We start from the raw sequence: 21,063 nt of genomic DNA, 5'->3' as shown, positions 1-21,063 counted from the left end.
TCGCTTAATGTTAGAATAGACTTTGCTCAGTTGTCAACAATAAATTGCAGATCCTTCCTTTTATTGTTGTTATTGCTGATAGTGAATTGTTACAAACAAGCTCAAATGAAAGCTGTCTGTATGTGGCTCTCTTTAGCATAGTTTGCTATGTACCTTACAATTTGGCACATTCTGGTAAACGTATCTGCTTGCTGAGACAAACCAGCCACTCCTCTTTACCAGCAGTAACATTACCTGTAGACAGTGAATAACAGCAACAGAGAGAGAGTAGAAGGAGGACAGTAAGAAGGATTGATGCTGACGTCTGAGTTTTTCATTCTTTCTACACGTCACTCAGTATTTTGATGTCTGGAATATGATTTATTTTATTTACATTTTAGATTTGTTTCCGCTGAGATATTATTGAGTGTATAAATTGACTTTCTGTTGTTGCTGCTCTAGAAACAACATTTAGTTGTATTTAAAATAGTCAATTCAAACCCTGTTCCGAATTTTAAGACAACCAGGCAGCTAATATGAACACTTCAATTTTTATAATTTATTTATCACAAGTTATATCATTTTCTCAGTATTGAACAATGTTACGGCACATTGCAGATTTTCCTCATATCGTGCAGGCCTAGCAGTTAATTTTAACATATTGTTTGGGCCCTAAAACAATTAGCAGGGAAGTCATTTTATAACTTGTTATGTTACTGTGACTTCCTGATTACATAGATGATTACTTTTGATTGGATGGGTCTGCACATGTTTCTTAGCAACACATTTACACATTACTAAAGTCTTAACTAACAAATTTTTTAAGGTGCAATGTGTAAGAAGTAACAGTTCTGACATTATGTCAAAGACATACTGAAAGAAGACCATGATGTTAAATTGTCAGGGGACATGAGTTATTCTGGTTGTTGCATTATTTCTTCTGTTGTGTGCTGTGTTCTCCACACAATTTTTTTTTTCCTGGTTGTAATCCACACTTGTTGGCAGTGATATTTTTTGGATGCCTGTGGTGTCTATGGAATCCTGGACCTACTAATGTAAGAGGTTGGCTGCTCATAAACCCATATTCACTCATTCAGACTACAAAATGCAAAGCTTCTATCACAGTAAAACAAAAATCCCTTTATAGAGGGCAGGTTCACAGATAAAGTTTTGGTGAAAATCCCTTGTTAAAGCACAGAAAGCTATTATAGTAAGTTATTAAATTATTGTGTGGATGATTCAAGTCTAACTAAAGGTCTTCTTTCAAGTAGTGAACTGGTTGAAAGGCAAGATCTTGTCAGTACACACTTAGTGGCTGACATTCAGCTAATGAATCGGCATACTGTAATGTATTCATCCCCCTGATGTGTCTGAGAACAGGTTGGATTTAGATACGGACGGAGTCATCACTTTGCTGCTGTCTACACACTTTCAGTGTATCGGTGAGTGAACAACACTAGTGAGAAGAGACCAGTCATGCAACTGCTCACAGGCATCGGGCTTAAAACTGTGCCACTTTCCCATCAACAGCAGCGTGACATGGTCGCCTCTCTGAGTGAAAGCGAGGAGTCAGTTGACCGCCAGGCAGAAAGGGATTTGGGGAGTTCAAGGAGTAGTCTGAATTTCCCTTTCCAGTGGAACTTCACCTTTCTCAAAACCTATCCTGGCACTTAAAGGCAGCAATGGACCCTCAAGGAATTTCACAAGAACAACAGCGTCTAACAGTGAAAGCATCCTTTTCTCTGCCTGGAATTACTCTGCTAAACCTTTACTGTGCCTGCCGAGAATGGAAAGGGACTGGAAAGCAGCATTGTAACCTCTTACTCGTAAATGCAGCGCACTCTGCTGACTCTAAAGACTTTAAGGATCTCATCTATGTAATAGGACATTTTCTTCTCTTTTTTTGGCACTCATGCATGTTAGGAAAAGTAAAAAATATTGCTCATTACACATCATTAGTCTAAAGATAATCTAACAAACACTGTGCTGTAGCCAGAGGAAACCACCATCTGTTAATCTGATATTTGTGTGTATGTGTGTGTGTGTGTGTGTGTGTGTGTGTGTGTGTGTGTGTGTGTGTGTGTGTGTGTGTGTGTGTGTGTGTGTGTGTGTGTGTGTCACAGAGGCAGAAGATAAATATTTAAATGACTTGGGATTTTTTGGACTACTAGTACCTTGAGGAAACTTTCCCATCTGATCAAGTCTTTCTCATTCATCAATATTTTTTTCCAAAGATGGGTTTAAAAAAAATAAAAATAAAGGTCAGTTGTCTTATATTCGGGCCAATTCTGTGAATAATTTGCCTCTTTTAAAACCAGCAGTACTTTTTCTCATTAATCCACAATTCTGTATAGTTCAGCTTTAAGAGATATTAAACAAAACTTACTCCCCATCTAATTTCCAGTATCCAACATGCCCCAGCAGAGGTCAGACCAGCATCACCCGCAGGGCACGCCCACCATGATGCACCCAGCGACGGCAGCAGGACCGCCTATTGTAGCACAGAGCCCTGCCTACTCTGCCCAGTACTTCACCTGCAGCCCGCAGCAGTTCACCAGTCAGCCGCTGGTCCAGCAGATGACACATTATCAATCACAGGTAAGATTTACTGTCACCACCAGCATCTTCAGCAATGCTCGGCCCAGTAGGCTCCTCTGTTAAGAAATAAATGTAACCATTACAGTTACTCTGGTACTATCAGCTAGTGCTGGCAGTCTTCATCTCTCCCAGCTGTTCACTTGTCAGCCATTTGTCTGACCGACGCCTGCGGTCCAGCAGCTTGACAGAGTGCCAGCATGATGCCAGTGTTTTCTGATATGTGGAGCTGTCTGCAGGCTCCTGCCTCTCACACCTGAATGTTGTTACCTGTTTGCAAACAGGCTGTGATACAACAAGCGCAGGAACACAGAGGCAGTTAGGAGACTGGCTTCAGGGCGTTTAGGGCTTACAAAATTACCACATATTGATTAAACTAAACTGAAAAGAACTTAATTATTAGTTACTAATTTTCACGGCAAGCCTGTCAGGGCAGTAATTTAAATTAAAATTATTCTTTTATGTCAAATAGCGCTGGTTATTGTTAGAAATTGTTATTGACAATACAATACCTGAGGTTTGGTACCTTTTTTAGACCATGATACTTTGAAAAGTAATAAAGGTTTGTAACAAAGGAAGTATTGTGGTTAGATGCCCACCCCTTGCCAAGAAGGAAACGTTCACACACAAGTCCCTGATGTTGTCCGTGTCTGTCCGTCCTTGCGTGTCTTCCAGGCACAGCATGTGTTCAGTCCGGTAATGCAGGGCAGCGCCAGGATGATGGCGCCTCCCACACACGGCCAACCCAGCCTCGTCTCTTCCTCAACTACACAGTACCCAGAGCAGACACACACCATGTATGGTACGACAGCCTACCACATGTGTATGTTCATACGAGTATGCAACCAACAATACGTGCAGGCATAATTAATGTGTACAGTTTTAATACTTTTCATCCTTGCTAACACTGATTCCTGTCTCTAAGTGTCTCCAGGGCCAATGCCTCAGCAGTACCCCCATCCAAATGCCACCTTGCACCCTCACCCACAGCACCCCCAGCCCTCTGCCACGCCTACAGGCCAAGCCCAGCAGGGTGGTCCCCCACAACATGGAGGTCCTCCTAGCCACCCAGCTGCCAGCCCGGTCCAGCACCCACAGCACCAGCAGGCAGCAGCAGGTGAGTACGTTAAGGTTGGAAGCTGAGATTTTCCTGCCCAAGTCTTGTTTCGATCCCTGTACACATAAATATTGTGCATAATAGTGTTTATATTTATTTGTTTTTCTGTGCTGTAGCAGCAGCAGCAGCCCAGGCCCTCCACATGGCCAACCAGGCACCGCAGCAGCAGATGTTCTCAGCCTTGGCCCCCACGCCCCCCTCCATGACCCCGGGGCCCAACCCTCAGTCTCCCCAGGCATCGTTCCCCTCTGCCCAGCAGACTGTCTATATCCACCCGCAGCAGGTGCAGCACGGCTACAACCACAACCACATGGCACACGTGCAGCAGGTAGGTCACAACCTGCTATCCCACTGTACTTCGAGGCCAAGTCATCAGATTGGCAGTGGTTCCTGAACGGGATTTTAAATGCAGATATAAGACGTTTTAGTTGGCATACTACGGGATACAGTGGAAAAACAAACCGTTTGCATTGTCACAGTCCAACCATGTTAATTCCACATAGCACAAAAAAATGCTTAAATGCTAACTTTGGGTAAAAATGGAGGTTTGACCCATGCCTGTCTTTAAAGGAATTATGGGATATGCACTTTTCTACTGTTTAGAGAGTTTGATGAGAAAGGTGATTAATGTCTGTGTGTAAAGTATGGAGCTTGAGTCAGGACGTGCTTTGCTTAACGTAGCTTCTCACTACTTACAACCTGTGGTATTTCTTGATAAACAGCTGCACAGAGAGACAGCGTGCAGCTTCCTGGAGTCTTGGCATCACAGTGAGGTTGTCAGGATTGGTACCTTTGTGCCTGTACAGAGACCTTTTTGTTTTTGTGTGTGGATTAAACAAATGAGGTACATCATGTAAATTAGTGACCTTTAGAGATTGGTGGAACTGTAGGCATTATTTTGAACTTCACAGAGAGCCAGGTTAGCTGCCCCCCCTGCATCCTGTTCTAGACTGATTGCCTCCTGACGCCTGATCTACCAAATGTACAATTGTTGGCAGAGAACATTTCAGACCTTGTGTTTACATCATTACCTGAAAGCCTAAATTCCTTGGAGGGCTTTTGTTATAGTGACTTTGCATCTTTCTCTCTCCTGTGGTCATAAATTAGCAGAACAAACTTGCTTTTACTTTAAGAGCTTGATGGGATGACTGAGTTTAAGCCAAGTTCTACAGTCAATTCATTTGAACAGAATATTAATCATTTGGGTTTGCCATAAAGAGGCTATACTTTATTCCATCCTCCACACCCGTTAATTGTCCCATTTAATTGCTTGGAGAATGTTGTTGCATTGATGCCCATCTGTTTCTTTAAAGAACTCTCTTGTCCTTCTACTTGTGTGTCACTGTCACACTCGTGCTTTCTCTCACACCTAGGCCCATATGCAGTCCAGTATGGTGCCGTCTCACCACCCGGCACCCACCCACCCCACGATGATGCTAATGGCTACCCAAGGTCCAGGTGGTCCGCAGCCACAAATGCCCCAGACTGCCCTCAACCCCATACCCGTTTCCTCCACCACACATTTCTCCTACCTAGCACATCCACAAGGTATGTTCATTTTATTAACTAGTACACTCCTGCGGGGAGCAGTCAGAAGTGTGCTAGCATGTCATTGTACCCGATGTTTATACTTCATTTATGTGCACATGTAGGCGTTTTTTGATCCACATTGTGAAAGTAAACTTAGTAAATGTGTGCACATTGTAATAACTGCCTACACTAGTTGTCAGGACAGTCCCTTAACCTGTAACAAGAATAGCTGCAGTCTGTACTGATCCGCAGCAGTTTGTGGCTCTTTCTTGAATCCAGATCGCTAGCTGGGTCTGGCTCTCTCATAGTGGATCTAACAATCACATCTACCAGAGGAACAGACTGGGGGGGAAAAGACTGCACACTCATTTGTGCTTGACAAGATATTATCAAGAGGTGAAGCCATGGCAGAGGACCAAACAGGGGGTGGACTTTTTAAAGTATGTCCCTACCCACAGCCGAGTAGTCAACGCCAGCTGTTTTGTAATAGCAGGCTGATGTCTTGTCAAGAAACAGTGGGAGAAGATAAATTAGTTAGCGGACTGAGTTTCTGCCCTGCTTGTGCAGAAATTTATTATTAAATCTGGTACTTATGTGGCTGCCAAGGATAACCCATCTTTTTCTCAAAATATGCAAATGGCTGCTTTGCATGTGGACAGTCATGTTTTAGGCTTTTTGCAAAAGAAAAAATGACAACAAAAGGCCCGGTTCACACTTTTAGAAGTCTCTAAAAACAACAATCACATTTTGAGAGATGATAGATTAAAGAGCACTCAACTTTCTGATGCACCTCAGATCAAGTACCCAAGACTCCCTCCAATTCGAGGCTCTTAAAACCCCCTGAAAAGAATCTCTTATGCCAGCTAGTCCGGAAACCAACAAATCCTGCAACATGTCTCACACACACCTTTCTCAAACCAGCACTGCCAAAAACCAGTTAGAGTAAGCCAAATGATCACTCAAAGCAAAAATACTTATTTGGAACATTGGGAGGAAGAGACAAAAAAAACACCACAAACTAGATTGTTATCTAGCAGTAAACATAGATTATGAAATGGCTGAATATCTCTCTACGGTCAGATATCAAGCAGTGCTGCTTCTTACAAAGTGCAGACTCAGTGACCCTTGCAATTGAAAAAGGGAGACATAAAAACATCATGGTTACCTAAAAAATATAGAGTATGTGAGCACTGTACGACAGGTGAGGTGGAGATGCATATTCTCCTGAAATGTGACAAATATAGAAGCATAGCAGAACAATATTTTCAGAAATTCTATCTAGTAATACCGGATTTCAAAGAACTTAGATAACTATAAATTAAGAATAATCCTAAAAGGGCATGAGCGAGTGTCTCTGTGTCCCAACCTGAGGGATAGCGAGTGACTATCTGAATGTTATTTTTGTTGTTAGAACTTGTAATTGCTAAACTGCATGGTCATGATTGCATTTATTCTTATATTCATGATGTAAACTTTTGATTTTGCAGCAAACCGCTTTGGCAACATTGTTTAACATTCATGCCAATAAAGCATATTGAATGGAGAATTTTGAGAATCTCTAAATGCATGAACTTTACATTTCCCCCATTTTGTCTCTGGTCTCTGCAGTGCAAACTCATCATCAGCAGCAGCTGTAGATAGAGGGCGCCAGCGAGCTGAAGGACCCACTCTGCGTCATGCTTCTCAACCAGAGCCTTCATAACCAGGCGATGAAGAGAATGAGAGCCCTCCCTCTCCACTCTTTCCTCATCCTCACCAGACATGCTTCACATCAGCTTTTCTCTTCCTTCCCTCCCTCCCTCCCTCCCTCCCTCCCAGACTAGGCAATAAGAGAATGTTAACAGGTTGATGCAGTGACATGTTTTAACGAGCTAGAGAGTTTTTAACAGACAAGACTGCTCCTATTCAGCCCCTGTTCACATGCAAACACACACACACACACACACTTTTTCAGGGGTCCCAAATTGCAATTTGAGTCAGCTTGCCAAGTAAAGACGTGACAGAGAGAATGAGAGTAACTAATCAGTGAGAGTGAAGAAGAAAATTAAACTGGAACTTGCATTTTGTCTGCACCTTGTTCTGAGGAAAAGAAAAATCTTCCAACCTTTAGACAGTATTAATCTTACTGTTTATTGCTGCTGCTATGTGCTGCGTTTGTTTCCAAACTACATGAAAGGTTTCTAACCAAACTAAAAACGAAACATGACAAGAAGCTTCCTGTGAAATAAACACATTTTGGCAGCCAAGAGGACAGGAGAAATGTTATTTATGAAATTATAATGGCTGAGGTGATCAGATCCCACTTCTCACCTGACCCTTATGTAACTTTTAAGTTAAAACTTTTACTTTGTAGATAATATAAATAATTTAAAAAATGAGCAAAAAAATTTAAAAACAATAAAAAAGTTTTAAAAACTGAATGGCTTACTGTGGTTGTCTTGCGTTGTGGGTTTCTCATCACAGGTACTGTAGTTTCTCAAATTTTTGTATTTGTTCAGGTCAGAAAATATGGTTTTAAATATTTATTCAGAAAGTTTCAAGATCTCTTACAAGAGAATAAATTACACATGTAGATAACACAATTCATTACAAGCGACACGCTCATTAAAACACTGACATATTAAAAATACTATGTACTCAGAGGAATGAGTTTTGGTTTTGAAGTTCATTGCAGTAGGAAGGTACACAGTACCAACAAATGCATGATAAACACCTGTATTAGTAGTGTTTGTTGTGACCAGCTCCTTTAGGAAATTATTCAGCCCTTTTTTAAAGTTTTTTTACACACAGATTATGGTTATCAAATCGGATATGGTGACGTTTATTCCTTTCTTATATAAAGTCTGATTTATTCTAGCATCTCCACACTTAGTATTGGGAGGCGGTGAAAAATGATTAACTGGGAAAATAATCAGCAGATTGACAATTGAAAATAATAAAGCTTTTGTTGCTTTCCTATATTTCTGTGGGATTAACATCCCAATATAATGTAGGCCGTCAGAATTCATTTTAGATGGGGGTATGGCATAACACTAGCCATTGATGGCTGTTGTGTGCGAAAATAAAAGCTCAAAGGTCCTCTTATTAGTTTTTCCCAGAGCTTTTGACTTACCGCACCAAGGTGACCCATGAGCCAACTCTATTTGCTACAGTAAGTGGACCTCTTGAATTAAGATTATTTTGCCACATAACTACTAATTTTGAGCTTTAATGTTCATTCGTGACCTTGAATAAGTCAAACATTTAAAATTATTAACTGTAGCTAGATTCATTTCCAAACGTATGAGTGGTAGTAAGTCTTAGCTAACGCTAGCTTAGTCTTGGTTAGAAGATGAATAAAAGGGTGTCTCCCAAAATATCAAACTATTCCTTTAATTCATGTGGCAATCATTCAAATCGGGAATATTCTGTTAATGTTATTGGGACTTCTAATGGTGGAGGCTACATTTCTTTTGGCTACATTTGGATTCTGCTTGTGAGGAAACCTGCTAGCACTGGCCTGAAACACCATGTAAGAACAGTAAGTACCTCTCGACTTCATCCATCATCTGAACAGTGAATATCTTGTGGTCTTGGTTCATCACATGCTTATTTTTGTACAGCATGTACAAAAAAAACAAGACAACACAGACTTCAAAGAGTGCGCACACACAAACTGATCATGTGAATAGTTTTTTTTTTTGGTTAGCTTTATTTTACAAAAAGTCAAATATACAGTTGATATATATATATATATAATTTAGATTGCTTATTACTAAAAGTGATGCAAACACAAAATGACGATTTTAAAAGCTGTTGGTTTTCATTGGCTGTTGAGGGGACGTTGGGTTGAACTGGAATGTTTACAGTGCTAAATTAATAAACAGAATGAACAGTATTGAGAACACACATTCATCAACTGGACATTTTTAAAATAAACATACGGGGTAGACTAAAGGTCTTGCTGGAGCAGGTGTTGAGGATTAAAGACACCTGAGGTACACAGGGATTTTTCATTAACTCGATTCATGCGGACAAATTGGAGTGAACCATGAAAAAAAATTATAAGCCATAAAGCAAAAGGAAAATGTGGTAGCCCTGGTTTTAAATATAGCATTATTTTCTAGGAACTTTGGCATTTGTCAAATGTTTGTTTTCTTCAGTGTATGAGCAGGTGCAAAACATTGAATTCTCACTTATCTCATCCATGTAGAAGTCGGATTGTTCCTTACATACATGAAACGTTGTGTGAAGCACTGGACTTCTCTCAGATATTGCACTACTCTGCACCACATCACATCCGGGGAAAAGCAAAGCAGCTTTCTGGCAAAGGCACAGTCATTCTCCCTAAAACAAAAACAATCAGCAAAGAGAGGGGACTGATAGTCAAAATAGTTATTGTTACCGTTGCTTTCTTTAGCAGAAATGAAACACCGAGGTGACGAGTGATTTGTTTGACTTGAGCACATAAAGACAGGAAGACCAACCGTACTTTTGCCAAAAACGTCCTTGTTTTTGTTCCCCTTATAAACACATTTTTAAAGATGTCAGTCTTTATCAAGATGATACATTAAAGACAACTACGCAACCATTGTAAAAACATTCCTTTGATAGACAAAGCCAACTTATTGCAGAACAAGAGGAGTAATCACAGCAGACTTACACTAGTCATGTTCATGAGGAAATTAACTTGCACTTGTGCAGGTCTCTTAATAAAAAACAGGAAACTACAACGATAAAGAGGGCAGAGAGACAGACAGCTTCAGATTTAAAACATGCATTAAGCATAAGTTTACTGAAAGTAAATCTTAATCAAATGCTAAAGTTAGTGTTAAAGCAAGGTAAGAAGACAAACAGACATGTTGTAGCACACCGTTTCCCCACAGGCATCCCACTGCTAATGAAGTGAAGCTTCAGTTATTGAAACAAAATTACAGAAAATTGGACATTTCATCTTTGGTGTGTGTCAAAACTGCTTTTAGGTGTGATGACAAACTCAGAAGGCACCTCAAATTATTAATTGGTCATAAATTTAAGAAAATACTGAGAAAAACAATTAACATTATGAGCTGGAGACGCGATGCTACTCCCAGAATCAATATCTGCCTGAAGAAGTTGTTCAGAAAATAAATGTTAATATCTACAGAGGCACTTTCAGGAGTTGCATCATATCATGGTCTACTTTTAAGAGACCATTAAAGGTTTAATGACAGATGATCAAACCATGACAAAACTGGATTGAAGTTTTTTCAGGGCTTTGGCTCTCACTTTTGTTGAGAATCCGCACACGAGTGCAAGGACGAGACGAAGCTTTGTCAAATACCTTGTGTACGTGAAGTTTCCCCCCCCCTCTCACGATCTTTGGAGTGAAGCCTTTCAAGTCTATGTTTCCATTTCTGTTTTATGTCTCACTTTGGTGAAACAGAATACCTTTTTACGCCACAAAAATCAATGCAAATGACTTGTTATAGCATAATTCATATCTTATCACCAAGTGCTTTGTGGAAAGTGTGATATTGTCCACATGGGGCAGAGTTATGCTTTTTAAACATGATTGTAGTGGCACAGAATACCTTTTGCATCAGAAAATTAATTAATTACAAATTAATATGGTAACAATATCCATCCATTTTCTAAACCATTGTTCAAGGCTGCAGGGTGGCAAAGATATATAAATTATAATATTGTTATTACATCATTCCATTTTCTTTGATTTTATGTCAAAAGTTATTTCTATGAGACCACGAAACACTTTGTGCTCATTCAAAAGTGAATTTTGTGCACATAGCGCCTTTGGTGCTTGAAATGTAACATGTGACACTACAAAGACCCTTTTAGAAAAATCCTAGCAGTGAGATTTGGGACACAAAGTCTCTGGGGGTGAATACTGTACCAGACTGAGATCAGCACAGTCATGCTGAAGGACTTTCAATCATCTGACACACAGACACACACCACAAACATGTTCAGGTACAGACAGTGCCGATGAAGAAAGCTGATCTACAATCATTTCTGTGGTTTTCTGTATTTGCTTCAGCGAAGGTTTGAAGGGGGAAGAGGATCAGTTTCTAGTAACACTGACTTTAACCACATTTTCCCCTTTTCAGTTAATCTTTTTGTTTTTCTACAAAATAATCTGTGTATAGAAAAAATACACATTGTTTCCAAAGTGCACTGAAAGCATCGTGCACTTAAATATATAACAAAGCACAAGAGGAGGACTACCTAATAGAGTGTACAGACACGCTTAAATAGAGTGCTTCTTCGTTGGTGTGTGTATAAAAAGGCGCTTCACACAAAATCTCTTGTGTGTGAAAAAGAAAATGTCTTTTAAATATTTTACAGAAGCACTTGATTTAATCAATTTCACAGGCAGTGCCTTCCCCATCAGTTCAGTCTAAGTGCCAATGAAGTTAAATCAAGTGCACCTCTATATATTCACAAGTATAAAAGCATTTAAACATTTACTTTTTTTTTGCCTGGGCTTGAGGACAGCTACACACGTGGCTCTCCCTCTCTCGCACAGAACCTCAACATCAATAAAATGAGAATAATCATCATGGTCAACACTGTTATAAAACTCACAAAAATACATTCACTGCGGACACTCGGGGTGGAGGTTGTGAGGTGCCTCTCACACACCCACCACATGTTTGTAGGTGGGGTGGTAATAAAATACGTGACGTGTGTGTGATCATGTGTGACTGCAGTCTGTCAGAGGTGATGAAGGTGCTTGTCTCAGTGGGTCAGAGCAACACGTACTGGTTGTCTATCGCCCGCTTGCGGCCCCGCTCGGGCTCTAGCTCATAGTCTGAGTCCCGTTGAGGGATGTGCGGGTTGGGGTGGCGGAGCAGGGGTCTCCTCCCCACCGATTCACTCCGACGCAGAGGAGAGGGAGCTGGCGGAGGAGGGTCAGGGACGCGGTTGGTGCGAGTGAATGGGCGATTTCCCGGTTGGGAAACAGAACTGGGACTGGAAGTGGTGCTGGCGCTGGTGGAGCAGGAGGAAGGGGGCTGAGTGGAGCTGCGAGCCAGGCTGCAGTGAGCCAGGCTGGGCTCAGAACTCCACCGATGGAGGGAGAAAGGGACGAGAAGAGCGCCTGAGAGCTGACCTGAGGGAAGAGGAGGGGGAAAGAGAGGAAATGAGAGTTTTGGTGACCACATCAAAAAAAAAAAAACTTCCACTTCCTTGGCATTTCAGTTGCACACCTGCTTAGCATTACAACAGCAGCACAGGACTGTCGTTGATGTAATTAAAGGATAATTCTGAATCTTACTTTTGTAGTTTTGGTAAGGAAATATTAAGATTGAGAACTTGGCAACATTGCTAAAACTTGCACGAGGAGGAAAAAAACAACGGTTTTTAAACACCCATCACACTTCCAAGTTGTGCACCACAGTTGTTCTGTGCAATGATGAATTATAACCAACATTTCATGTGTTTTTTCACTTTGGGTTTTACGGCCTCTCTTACAACTTTTTTAAATTACAGAATAAAAAAAAAAAAAAAAAAAGGTTTTAGAAAATGTGCCAATATTTCACAAGGAAAAAGAAGATTTATACAAGAGTCAAAAATAATATATTTTAATGTGCCAAAACCTTTTTTTGTCTTTAGTTCTCTCCTATACAAGTAATAATTTTGCAACCTGTCTGACTAAACTACCATCTCATTTGTCTGACTGCTTGTGTGTGTTGCCCCATCGGACTTTGCCGCCACAAACTTGGCATGTTTCCAGATCTCAGCAATTGCTTTGGTAAGTGCAATGTTACCATAACCAGTAAAAATGATGGTGAAAACAACAAAAATAAGACCAAAGCAGCGGGAAACATGTTGAAATAAAAGTCAAATTCTCACTGCTACAAACACTCATGAATAAAGAGCCATGAGTGAGGTGAACGGTAGATTCTCACCCTGTGATGGAGGGCTGGAGCCCGCCACTACGAAGCTGGACAGCGTGACGGCACCGGCAGCGCCGCACTCTAGCGGGATGGGGAAGAGGCGGAAGTGACTGAGCATGTCCATAACAGAGGGGAAGCGCAGGTGCTGTACCCTGCACTGACCCCATTCTGTGAGAGAGAGACGCAGGTGCTGCGGAGACAGAGGCGTGAGGAAAGAAAAAAAATGAGAAGTGAGGTCTTCACACAGTTTGAGTCAGAGCCAGAGCTAAAGTGTGCCCTATCCTTTTTTTTCCTCCATCTTGGTAGGAAATGGAAAGAGAGATAGGGGGCGAAACGTAGCAAAGGGCCGCATGGTGGACTTGAACCTGAGCCGCTGTAGATTGGGCGGGCACTCTACCAAGTGAGCTAACCGTGCTCTGTCCCCTCTATTTCTGTACCTGGGTGGTCAGTGTTCACACTAGGGCTGAACAATCAAAATGTTATCGAAATCAAAATATGGCCTACTGCAATTTTCAAATTGTGGGAGGCGCAATATTTGTTAAAGGTGAAAAGTGTGTTAACATTTTAAATGAAATCTTGTGCTGCAGAGAGGTCCTGGCCTACACATCATATTCTACCATATTTACCAATGGTACCAAACCCCTCAAAAATCACCCCATATTCATTTATTTTGATGATGTAAAAATGATCATTCCCTTCAATATCGCAAGTCATATTTCAATTACAATGTCAGTCAAAATAATCACAATAAGCCATCTTTTCGAATTCTCACTTTCCAATGAGTGATGTGTTTGCATAATGCTTCCTCATTTAAGTGTTTACCACCATTGTCAGGAAATGAGGTCTGCACCCATTTTGATGTAGATATCCCAAAAGAAGAACAATGGGGATTAATTCATATTACTAAATTCTTTTGTCGACCACTTCTTGATGTGAACTAAAATGCCAGTGTGAACAAGCCTTCCATTAGACAAGTCTTGCTTTATCAGACATTGTGAGACGTACCTTTGCTTTTCCCTGGTAGTTAAACGTGAGGACGTAGTCACCTCTGCGCGTCTCGCTCTGTCGGACCAGAAACACGCCGTGTCCCTCTGGTCCAGAGCTCTGAACCAGGTAGGCTGCCTTGACGCGGGAGATGGGCCCGTGGAACCAGGGGTAGGAGAACAGGAAATGATCAGTCTTCTGGACACCCTGCTCTGGCGGGGCAAAGGTGACGGGGCCTGGAGAGATGAGCAGATTTTTTTCACTGTTTCTGTTGGTTATGATAACAATGTATTCACTTACTTAACTGCTGAAATCTGGGAGCACAGTGACATCACTAAAACAAAGTTCAGATAGGTTGTAAACAAATCATATCTCTGGACACCAGGATGTCAACATCTAGCCTCACAACTGTAAACCTGAGGGTTTCAGGAGGACATGATTGATTATATGAACACACCATCTACACCCCGATTGTTAGAGGATGTGTCCTGACAAGACTTCTACACTGAAGCAAAGGCCTCCCTCATCTCACCACTTACTTTGACTTCCTAACTCTGCGCTCCCTCTGTGATTGGCTGGAGCAGAGCTGTCAACCGGGGAGGGGAGGGGCTCCAGACCCACACTGTCTGACCTGAAGGACAAGAACAGAGATACATGCATTTTAATCTTATTGTGGACCACCTGAGGATTAAATAAGTCAATTTCATGATTAATTCATTTATTTAAGCAATTTTTCCCCATTTGGGTTTCACAATTGTTCTTCTAGGAAACCTCACACTCTGCTTGTAGGATCAGCATCAAAAAGTTACTGTTAAATGCAGTGTAGGTGCTGGAAAATACTCACTTAGTAACTAATTACATAGTGAAAAATAAATTGATTTATTTATGCTAACATGCTACATATCACACACTTTCATGCAGGAGGGGGAACAACCGATATGGGTAGAGAACGAATATATATATGAATGAGTGAGACACATATGCTTTGATTACTTGTTTAATGAAATGTATGGGGTTGATTGTTCTTATGTTGTATGTATGATGATGGGGGGGGAGAAAAGAGAGAGAGAGAGAGAGAGTTGGTGGGGTGAGTCTAGTGAACATGGAGGAAACAGAAGGCTGAACGAACACAAAGCCACCGAGCACAGACAGGAAGTGAGTCCAGTTCACCAGTTCAGATCTCAACTAAGACTTACTGTTCTTCTGTTTCACTGCTCAAACACACAAACACACACAGATGGTATGTGTGTGCACATACACAGATGAGAACGGGAAGGTTAAAGAGGGAAGCTGGAGCAAATCCTGCTGAAATGCTGACTTGAGTTTGCAGCACTCTGAATAACAGGAAGACAAGTCTCCTTTCTCCTCACCCAGGGCATGTGTGTGTGTGTGTTCTTCTATCTTTGTGAGAATCATTTTACGTTTCACTCTTGTAATGGGTGAACATTTCAGCCCGTCAGCAATGCTTCAAGGATTAGAGTTAAGGGCTCAGTATGCTTCAAACAAACTACGCCGACCACATCTAAAGTGGAAAGTGTTTATACCTGTTCCAAGTGGCCGCACTCGAGGGCAAACCAAAACACCTGCCTAGCGTAGCACAGCTTCCACCACCTGGCTGTGTCAACCTGCCTCCACTGACTCTTTTTGCAGGTTGTTGTAGTCTCAACATTAAATGGCGCACACTTTTGGACAATTGGCCATTTCCACAGCAGACAGCAGCTTCTGTTGAGGTTTTTCGCACAAAGCTTTGAAAGTGATCAGATCATATTTCATAATGTCATCACCCTAAAACATTTTTTAAAATCTTTGAACAGAATCCTCAGTTTGAATAAAGTGATATTATCTTCTTTTTTCTCTACAACTTGAATGAGTAGGATTTGTAGATTGCAGTTGTGGACACGCCAGTCAAAGTTGGACTGAGGGCACAAATTGTCAAGCGAGCTTGAGGTGAAATGGGGAGAGTGAGGGGCTTTGGTGAGAGCAAAGCAGTTATTCAGAAAACCGAGTGTTGTTTTTATTTTTAGATTGTTTCACAGCGGTTGCGTTCTGGGGAGCAAATGAACACAGTCTGCGGGATATGAGGGGTGGATTGTATCAGTATTCATGCACACCAGTACATTTAACGCCTCGCTAGCGCCTGACCCACCTCTGACATTACACCCACAATTTCGATAGACTTGCAGTGCTTACACGGGCGTCATGCACATGTGGCCTAGGCGTATTTCATTTAGTGTGATGTTAACATGGTCGCCTGTGCCACTGACTTAACCACATTGCACTTTAAATAAACTGAAGCTGAAGTTCAGTTGAAGTATGTGAATAAACAATGAATTCAAGAGTGAACTCTGACCTCACTTCCACACTGAATTAATATTCACTGTACTGCTGACTACCGACTGTGTGTGTGTGTGTGTGTGTGTGTTAGTATGTCTAAGAGCATTCCAGACATCTGCTGAAATGAGAAAGGTCCTGAGATTCTCCCGAGTCTCAGACCTCCCCCACACTTCCTTTCACACACACACACACACACACGGTCAAACTTATAAAAGGTTTTTTTGGACGTTATCGTGTAAAAAGTCCACTCAAGAAACAGAAAACTTAAGTATTCCTCTAATTTGTATTGGGTATTACTATGAATATTCCTTCATGTAGAGAATTGCCCCAAATACAAATGTTTCTTTTAAGAAACATTAAATTTTAACTTCTTTTACAACTTCTAATGTTTGCTTTTTCTTATTTTCATCCTTCCATCCATCATCTTCAGCTTATCTGAGGTCAAGTTGCGGTATTTTCTTACATTTTCTTATACTATTATTTATTTTCTTTAGTAATGTGTGTCTTTTTGGAGTCAGTTTCATAGTGAAAAAGCTAGAGAACCACTCGCTTAGAGGACCGCCAAGTCTATAAAAGTTATGTTGTACTATTTTTGTTGACAAATCTTCAGATCATTATATATTATTGTTCTATTTGGTAGACTGATCTGCCAGCACAGTCATCATCTTATAAATTATGATTCTGAAAAGGATCCAGGGACATTGTATCCACAATATATACTAAACAAAAGTAATCACTACCCTACCAGGACTCCCACACAACTCTCCAACTTTAATAAGTTTAACTTTTACTGTACATACAAGAAAAACTTGGGTTCAATTTTAAAAATACATTTACTGCAGAACTTAATTCCTAACAGAACACTCTCCACACCACATGTGCTACCTCTCAAAGGTTTGGGGTAAATATTAAGTCGGCTTTCGGTTTGATAAATTAATTTTTTCCAGGAATATTCCAAATATAAGGCCCACATCTGCTTCAGTCTGTAGAGCCATAAAGCAGGTATGCAGTATGTGTTTGCATTTTCACCTCCACACAAGTAAACATTCACCACGCCCACAAAGATCCAGAATCTTAAGGGAAAAAAAGCTGCGTTAGGGGAGACAGATGAGGAAGATGAAGGCTCCTATTACCATCCTCGGTGTGAGCTTGGGACCCAGCTGGCTTTATCAGGAAAAGCCAAACTATTGATTTCAGTTTTGAGTTGGACTCAATGCTAAAGAATAGCCCCCTCTAAGTTTAAGGTTTTAAAATGAGTTGCAACTTCAGTCTTCAGTTCGGTTAGTCTTCGCCAGAATTTGGATCAAATTTGAAAAAGCAAATGTTTGAAACAGACTGGGTTGAAATATTGAGGTATCAGGTAATATAAAAGTAGGTACAGGTAGTGTTTCTCACCTGTTGGTGATACATTCTTTTAGCTCTGTGGTCCAGGAGCTGACCTGCTGGTCGTTGTCTGTCTCAAATATCAGACTACCTCGATTAACCTGCAGAGACAAAGGTGCTTTCATATAAACCATCCATGTTATATAGATGCTGGACTGCACTACACTGTGAAACTGCAAGAAATGTACTAGACTGTACATACACTGACGACACATTTAGGTTGAGGCTCAAATGTTTTCTAAGTTTTGTAGCTTATTGTAATGATCAAAAACAGGTCCAGGTGAAACTTCTGAGTTAACTAATACCAAAAAATAGATCGACATATTATACATACACAATATAGAAATAATAATTACAGGGAAGACAAAAAAAAACTAAAAACAACATGCACCTCAAAGTATCAAAGGTTTAACATTCAAGAGTCAAAAAGCCTCAGGGAATTTACTTTTATTGAGCCACCAGATATGAAATAAGGTTGTCTAAATCTGTCGGAGATATGCTAACAATAGTCAGAGACTTTTGCAGAAGCAGAACTTTATAAATTAAAAAGAAAGATGGGAGGAAGTATCCAGAATATGTTAAATCTACCTATTTTTCTACTGAATTCTTTTCAGCACTAGTCAGGCTACCAAACTGTGAGAGAAAGTGTGCCTGCTATTTAATACTCACTTACTCACTGTTATGGCTCTAAACATGTTGTAGTTTGCTGCTTTATTGTGAACTAAGGTAATAATCTATTTGGATTCAGGTTTATTACACCAGATTGCAATGGTTTCCACAAGAAAATTCAACAAGTTTTCAAACCACTCCTGCAGCAAAATCCACTTCTCTGCTGCCCATCCATGTGGTCAGTAAACAAACAAGTTCACTAAAACACAGATGAAGATACATTTTCTATAGTTGGTGGAGGATCTGGATGGACAGCAGAAACGTGGCTGGTGATGTGAGAAGTTTCTGTGGATGTTTTGATACGTTTTTACCGCACATGAAACCTATACTGAGTCCATTATAACTGGCATAATCCAAGCTGCTGTTTGAGAAAACTACAACGTGGCGAGTACTGGAAAATAGTCTGTACTTCTATAGAGCCTTTCTAGTCTTCCAACCACTCAAAGCACTTTTCACTGTGAGGCCTAAATGAGGGCTATTTGGAGAGTTTTGTTATGACATGATATGACAAAATGATTGTCCTGTTTCCTCTTCATGTTTCAATCACAGATTGAGGGTTGAAGATCTAAGCAATGTGGATATAAACAACACAGTGGGCAGAGTCTGCTTTTTGAACAGACAGAGTTGAGTTGAAACCCCGTACATACCTTTAAAACAAATGTGTTTAAGTTGTCAGGCATCTCCAGCCGGTTGCAACGACGGACTTCGTGGATATCTGAGCAGTGAGTCGTCAGCTTGGGACTGGAGGCCTGAAAAACACAATGAAGACATGATGAAAGGCATAGAAACAGAAAGAAGAAAGTAGAAACTGAAACATAAAAGCAGTGTGTCACGACTATCTTTTATTGTGTTCAACAGCAGTGTTAACCAAAACTGGTTTGTGTAAATAATAAAATGATGAAATGAATCTTTAACCAGCCGCTGATGTCTAAGGTGGCAGACCATGTGACCAAGTTCCCTGAATCCCTCTACTGTGGTTGAGTTAGCTAGAATGGAAAGGACGTCTGAGTAGGGTGACACTGCAATCCGTCTTATTTTAAGGTTGACCAGCAAAGCTACAAATATCACACTACACCACAGACATACATGTCTGCAACATGGATGCTGCCTATTCTACTATTCGCTGAGTCTTTGAACCTTTCAAATCGTCCACAGAAAGCTTGGAAAGCAGTGCTAGTTTCTGTCAGTGTGTGACACATTTTGTCTGTGCGGTTATATTGTTGTGTTTGTGTGCATGTGTGTGAATGGCTGACTGCTAATGTGTGAATGTATACAGTATACGCAGTTTCTATATGTGCAAGTGTGAATTCTCCGCGCTGCTGAAATTGGAGCCTCCCCCTGTGAAAGAAATGGCAGTGAATCATAGGAATGTGACTGTGGCAGAGCTCCAAGGTCGACCCCAGCAGGACAAACTGTGTAATTGATGAAGTTAAATGAGATATGAGGGGCTTCCTGGCGGCTCTTTGACTTGAGGCACACAGCATGAACTCCAGTGACTGTATGCCGACCACCGACCAACAAAACCATCAGTGACCCTGACCCTATGCAGTAATAAAGCAGAGCAGACCGCTCTTTAAAGCCCTGTCCCGTGCAGGTAAACTTAAAAACCCAGCTGGAACAGAAGGATGGTTTGTGCACAACTACAAACACATGCACTCAAACTAATCATATGTCACTCTTAAAGCGATGCGGAGCGTTTGAGCCCCCAGACAAAAAATGAGCGCGGACACAGCCACCGGCATAAACACACACTCACGCCTCGGTCAGCCATGTGTGTACAGGACGGTGGCATGTCAGGTCAGAAGTCACCACTGAAATGAAAATGAAATGAAGCCTAGGTGACAGCGGATAGAACTACGCTGAGATACAAAAGTCCGCAGCTTTTATTGAGGAACAACAGTTTGTGCGTCACATGTTAGCTACGTATGTATGTAGTTCGACCAACACTAGAACATGCACTTAGCTACAAACTATAAATGATATATTGGTTTAATTACACAGTACTTACCATCCATCAATAAATCAAAAAAAAGAAGAAGGATCATACACTGTGACACATTTTGACCATGTACTGCAATATCTTCACTTTATCGTGATATAATTATATGAAGTGATCATAAATATTATCACCCAGCCCAGGATGGAGCCCACTAAAATGTATATTGATAGCAGCAATAGCACTACACTTTCTCCCATTAACACACACAGCAATGCTAACAAGCTACAGTTGGACCAACACCAAACACTATGGGACAAGCGTATGCAAGCGAGCAGAACAAAAAAAAAATTACAAGGGTGGAGGGGAGTGAGTAGTGTGAGAGCAGAAGCAGCAGCAAAAGGAAACAGACGAGACTGGGTAGGAGAGAGCACAAGAAAGAGCAAGGAGGACGGATTCCAGGGCTTTATGCACCGGATGAGTTTGAGTCTATGTGACAGTGTGTGAGCCTGAGGAATGCCTATGTAAATCCCCCACACACCCACCCACCCACCCCAAAAGAATAGATTAACCCCCTACTCGCCCAATTTCCTCAGTTTGCCAGTGACGTGAATGAACCCCATAAATCCAAATGCTCTTTGTTTCAACCACAGTGGCTA

At 41.1% G+C, this 21,063-nt stretch overlaps 3 protein-coding genes across 7 annotated transcripts in view; 2 read left to right on the top strand and 1 right to left on the bottom strand.

Annotated features, from left to right (window-relative positions):
• The window catches only part of lrfn1 (leucine rich repeat and fibronectin type III domain containing 1), a 158,426-nt gene that overhangs the window by 23,155 nt on the left and 114,208 nt on the right, over positions 1–21,063 (top strand). The window lies entirely within an intron of this gene.
• On the top strand, positions 2,359–7,467 carry LOC123985469 (ataxin-2-like). Of its 5 annotated transcripts, none has more exons than XM_046072996.1 (6): positions 2,359–2,577; positions 3,250–3,397; positions 3,500–3,691; positions 3,811–4,019; positions 5,065–5,239; positions 6,830–7,467. In XM_046072996.1, the coding sequence occupies exons 1-6, from the start codon at positions 2,392–2,394 to the stop codon at positions 6,856–6,858; spliced, it is 939 nt and encodes a 312-aa protein (XP_045928952.1). In that variant the 5' UTR covers positions 2,359–2,391; the 3' UTR covers positions 6,859–7,467. The 5 variants fall into 5 exon arrangements, with proteins under 5 accessions (XP_045928952.1, XP_045928956.1, XP_045928955.1 ...); XM_046073000.1 differs by having other exon boundaries at positions 2,360–2,577; positions 3,250–3,376; positions 3,509–3,691; positions 3,808–4,019; XM_046072999.1 differs by having other exon boundaries at positions 2,360–2,577; positions 3,250–3,376; positions 3,808–4,019.
• LOC123985337 (SH2B adapter protein 3-like) overlaps positions 9,690–21,063 on the bottom strand; it is a 53,691-nt gene continuing 42,317 nt past the window's right edge. Inside the window, exons 4-9 of the mRNA XM_046072819.1 lie at positions 19,116–19,217; positions 17,812–17,900; positions 14,622–14,713; positions 14,104–14,318; positions 13,111–13,288; positions 9,690–12,311 (exon numbers count right to left, since the gene is read on the bottom strand). Coding sequence (XP_045928775.1) covers positions 11,947–12,311; positions 13,111–13,288; positions 14,104–14,318; positions 14,622–14,713; positions 17,812–17,900; positions 19,116–19,217 — 1,041 coding nt within the window. The 3' untranslated portion in view covers positions 9,690–11,946. The remainder of the gene's footprint in view (positions 12,312–13,110; positions 13,289–14,103; positions 14,319–14,621; positions 14,714–17,811; positions 17,901–19,115; positions 19,218–21,063) is intronic.

This window comes from Micropterus dolomieu, linkage group LG17 (genome assembly GCF_021292245.1).
Source record: "Micropterus dolomieu isolate WLL.071019.BEF.003 ecotype Adirondacks linkage group LG17, ASM2129224v1, whole genome shotgun sequence".
NCBI classification, from domain to species: domain Eukaryota; kingdom Metazoa; phylum Chordata; class Actinopteri; order Centrarchiformes; family Centrarchidae; genus Micropterus; species Micropterus dolomieu.
Note: the sequence above shows the minus strand (reverse complement) of the source record. Positions and strands in the feature narration are given on the sequence as shown.

Bases quoted from the DNA above. Each gene is read 5' to 3' on its own strand.
- LOC123985469 (XM_046072995.1), top strand. From the start codon at position 2,392: ATGCCCCAGCAGAGGTCAGACCAGCATCACCCGCAGGGCACGCCCACC. The intron at 2,578-3,249 runs GTAAGATTTACT...CGTGTCTTCCAG, and splicing joins TGACACATTATCAATCACAG to GCACAGCATGTGTTCAGTCC. The intron at 3,692-3,807 runs GTGAGTACGTTA...TCTGTGCTGTAG, and splicing joins GCACCAGCAGGCAGCAGCAG to CAGCAGCAGCAGCCCAGGCC.